Source organism: Rhinichthys klamathensis, unplaced genomic scaffold, assembly GCF_029890125.1.
Source record: "Rhinichthys klamathensis goyatoka isolate OS25496 unplaced genomic scaffold, OSU_Roscu_1.1 h1tg000377l_1, whole genome shotgun sequence".
NCBI classification, from domain to species: Eukaryota; Metazoa; Chordata; class Actinopteri; order Cypriniformes; family Leuciscidae; genus Rhinichthys; species Rhinichthys klamathensis.
In genome coordinates, this window is record NW_026606884.1 from 205,001 (window position 1) to 210,000 (window position 5,000).

At 43.2% G+C, this 5,000-nt stretch overlaps 1 protein-coding gene across 3 annotated transcripts in view; it reads right to left on the reverse strand.

Annotated features, from left to right (window-relative positions):
- Nucleotides 1-2,511: 2,511 nt before the first annotated feature.
- fam53b (family with sequence similarity 53 member B) overlaps nt 2,512-5,000 on the reverse strand; it is a 20,769-nt gene continuing 18,280 nt past the window's right edge. For all 3 annotated transcript variants that reach the window (XM_056233769.1, XM_056233770.1, XM_056233771.1), the window contains exon 5: nt 2,512-3,020. In XM_056233769.1, coding sequence (XP_056089744.1) covers nt 2,796-3,020 — 225 coding nt within the window. In that variant the 3' untranslated portion in view covers nt 2,512-2,795. The remainder of the gene's footprint in view (nt 3,021-5,000) is intronic.

Below are 5,000 nucleotides of genomic sequence, written 5' to 3' on the forward strand. Positions count from 1 at the left end.
GTGAAAGCAACACGGACTCGGGAGCGCTTGTTCAGGAAGTTAAGTAACCTGCCCATGCGTTTTAGCTGATTATGATGCATTTAGTTAAATAAAACACATGTAAGGGATGATAGTGATGATGATTTACCTTGGATACGCGAGAGTTGAGTCTGCAGTGTATTCGCGCATTGCGCGTGCAATCAGGGCAACACATTTGGAAATCCACTGTCTCCTCAAAAGAGTCCGTTTGAAAAACACAATATATTGACCCGCGTTCTGTTTTCTATCATGCGCCGTGCACGTTTGCGATGGCATAAGATGCATGCAAACTCAACAGGGTTCGATAGAATTGAGTGTGAAACCAGACCAACGCTGCGGGGGGCGCCGGGAACAATCGCGCTCGCGCTCGGACTGCAGCAAACGAGCCCACTGTGAAAGCTCCGTCTCCTGCCTCCGCAATTTTTCATATCAAAGCAGTGAAGGCGGGCGGGAACGTGAAGAAAAATGATAGCAGATAAACCAGCAGGGCGCGCACGGCGCACAGACTGGTGTGTGGAGGTGAATTACAGTGAGCCGTTTGTGACGGGAGACCAAAAATAAATAGCGGTCAATAGTAAAACAATTGCCGTCGACTAATTTGCATGGTCGATTACGTCGACTAAGTCGACTAATCGCGGCAGCACTATCTATAACATGTTCCTCATATCCTGACGGTGTGTGTGAGCCTGTGTGTGTAACACTCGTATCTCCAGACCCTGAACACCGCACAACACGTCACATATTAAACACATTGTATTGCACTTATGATACTTTGATGATAAATAAACGTGCTTTAACTGTCATTAAACTAATGTCACACTGTAACTGTGTAAGACACGTGTGTGTGCCGTCACTGCTGAAGTGTGTGTGTGTGTGTGTCTGTTTGTTCTCCATTCAGGACAATAACTGGAAATCTGTGCCGAGAGAAACTGGAGAACAGAGAGCAGATCTGTGTCAAACTGGGTCAGAGGTCACACACACACACACACACACACTCTCTCTCGACTCACACACACACACTCACACTAATGGACTCACACACACGCTCTCTCGCACACACTAATGCACTCACACACGCACACACACACGCACACACTAATGCACTCACACACTCTCACACACACGCACACACTAATGCACTCACACACACACACTCGCTCTCAAACACACACACACTAATGCACTCACACACAAACACACGCTCACTCACTCAGACACACACTCTCTCTCAAACACACTCACACGTCTATTGTTGAAGTGTAATGAGTGAATAAGAGCTGCTCCTGTAAACACACACAGATCTGTGATTCATTCTGGAGGATCACATGATCATCGACACACACTATACCTCACAACACACACACACACTATACTTCACAACACACACTATACCTCACAACACACACACACACACTATACCTCACAACACACACACACACACTATACCTCACAACACACACACACACTATACCTCACAACACACACACACACACACACACACACACTATACCTCACAACACACACACACACACACACACTATACCTCACAACACACACACACACACTATACCTCACAACACACACACACTATACCTCACAACACACACACACACACACACTATACCTCACAACACACACACACACACACACTATACCTCACAACACACACACACACACACACACACACACACACACACTATACCTCACAACACACACACACACACACTATACCTCACAACAACAGAGATGAAACCCTGGAATGAGGTCTGGGAATGATGAAAACATGATGACGTCCATCCTGCTGGACAGGAAGTGAGGAATAATCAGACGGGCGTTCACACACACACACACACCTGTGTTGCAGACACACAGACAGGTCTCCATAGCAACAGCGTTTGGGCTCCTGAAACCAACATCAACAAAAGCCCGAGACCTTGAGTGAAGCAACACAGCGATGAATGAACTTCCTGTGTGTTTGATCAGTGTTTCCTGTTGAGATCAGAGCTCACTGTGGAAATGGTCTCGTCTACAGGACCTCAGGGAGACACACGAGCCCTTCACAGGAAGTGCTCTCAGCTGAACAGGAAATCGCTGCATTTGTGCAGAAGTGAGTGATGTGAGGGGCTTAGACTTTCTATTCTGGTACATATTCCTAAAATACAGTGAGTGTAAGTGTGTGTGTGAACAGTCATATTTCATCCAAATATCAAAAGACAGATATATTACAAACCCTGAGAGCATTAAGATAAATTCCACTGACATTATTTTCACTATAGTTGAGCACATTAATGTAATAAAGTGGGAATCCTCACGGACGCTCCCGACTCTCTGTGTGTGTAGAGAACCAGCATGAATAAAATGCAAAAAGCAGATTAGCATTACAGTAATGTGATTTATTCACATTATTTCTGGTATTTGCATAAATATCAGGAAAATATTGCCACACACACACACTTGTATATGTGCGGGAGAATCAGTCACACAGAGGCGCTCTTACAAACCCATCCAGCCGTTTATTAGAGACTCGAGCGCATCCGCAGCTCAACGTACAAAACACAAAAATAGTTCTATAGCTTTTTTCACCAGTGAGGAACTCGATTACCTGATATTACTACTGTTACACATCTGAAGCCCTTCAACGTGTGTGTGAGTGTGTGTGTGTGTATACGTGTGTGTTCTCATGTTGTCGGAATCCGTCGTGACGTCCTCCACCCTGAGTCGATAACCTGTGCTCCTGCACTTACTGAAGGCCATCCCATAATAATCCCCCAGAATCCTCAGTTCCTCTCGATCTGCTCGATGTCCAGTTCTCCCCCCAGCGGGAATAAGTCCCGCCCCCTCCTGCTGCACAGCCCCGCCCACCGCTCCTTCGACCCCGCCCAGCTGGCCTCTGATTTGCTGATGAGGGAGTCCTCTGCGCTGATTGGCGTGACATCACTGTGGAGCGTTTGGTCGTCGGCGGATAATCCTGGACAGCGGAGACTGTGGAAGTCCTGCAGCTTCTGTGACACACACACACACACACACACGTCAGTCAGTCAGCTTCATTTATCACATTTAAATTAGCTCAATTAGTGGATATAAAAGTGTAATATTTGATTGATGTGATTTGAAATTCTTTTAGTTAGTTCTGTTAACTGGCCAATCAGACGCAGCCTCTGTTAACTGGCCAATCAGACGCAGCCTCTGTTAACTGGCCAATCAGACGCAGCCTCTGTTAACTGGCCAATCAGACGCAGCCTCTGTTAACTGGCCAATCAGACGTAGTGATGATATGATGGCAGAAATCAATTCGTTCGGGTCACATGACGTCACTGTAGCTTTGCGCCGCCATCTTTACGCCCGACGGTCTCAGTGTAGATTCTTCCTCAATCACCCCATCAAAGTCGGTCAGAAATCTCGGAGTAATCTTTGATGATCAGCTGACCTTCACGGACCACATTACAAAGACAGCTCGATCATGCAGGTTTGCACTGCACAACATCAGGAAGATCAGGCCTTTCCTAACTGAGCATGCAACACAACTTCTGGTCCAGGCCCTGGTCATTTCTAGGCTTGATTACTGCAATGTAGGGATGCGCGGTATACCGGTACTGCAAAAATACCGGTATATATTATATTTCAAACGGTACAATATCATAATTTTGTTCAATTCGGTATTTGATGCGCTGCTGTTTCGAAGTTCACCGCTAGGCGGCAGTGCGCTCCCTAAACTGACGCGGGTCACGCGAAACCGGCAAACGGAGGAAGACGATGGATCAAACGAAGCTCATTCGAATTTCTACACGCCCGAAATTAATAAACAGAGAGAGCACACACTCATACTGCTCTGAGAAATAAGGCATTACTTTGCCAACAAAAGTAATGAGAAAAGTAAAGAAACAGATCTCAATGCACCACTCTGCAAACGGGGAGGCAACACATCAAATCTGCCTAGCACTCGTCAGTTGCTCATCTTGACTTGTTCAAAGAGTTCAGAGATCGACAGGTTAGTCCATCATTCAACTGATTTAATTTAGACTTTTATTGAACATTGAACAGCGCACATGCATAAGAGCTTATCAATTATATATGATACGGTAAACACGAAGGCTCAAATCTGCTTGCATGACACGCTAGAACCAATTAGTTTAGGTCTCATCATTTTTGCACTTTCAAACAAACATATATTAATTGAATTTGAATGAATAAAGAATAAAAATGTGAATAATATTAATTTTAGTATTAGTGATAGTAAAATGAATGGCATATTAGTGCCGCTGTGCTGACCCCTAGAGGAATAAGCCGAGAAAGGGAGAGAGTAATATTACTAATATGAATATTACTAATATTACAATTAAGCTACATTTGTCAACATTCATTAGGTAACCTGACCTAACAGTAATATAGCATTTATTAATCTATATCAATCAGTAATTAAAATGACCTAGAAAATTAAATTTACTAATACATGTTTTTAGCATGTTAACATTACTTTATGCAATGCATTAAACTAATATGAACCCAAACAGTAACCAAACCAAGATGAATAAATGCAATAAATGTTGATTATTCTCTGTTGATGCATGACAGCTAATGGTTTACATGTCATTTCATTATTCTATTATTATTAGATATTAACCTATTTTAATTGTATAATTTCAGTGTTTTTTTTTTTTTTCAAAATCAAAATTTAACCTACTGTATGTTCCCTGACTGATTTTTTTTTTTTTTTTACAATTTGATACACTTTCTTTGCACATTTGGTAGTGGAGAATTTCAAGCAGTGTTTTTTAAGTGTCACTTAAATTTTGAGACTGTTTTTTTTAAACCTGTGGTATCGATTTAGTATCGATACCGAGGTATTAGGTTCTGGTATCGTACCGAAGCCAAAATTGTGGTATCGAGCCATCCCTACTGCAATGCTCTTCTGGCTGGACTTCCATCATGTGCAACTAAACCTCTACAAATGATCCAGAATGCTGCAGCTCGTCTGGTCTTCA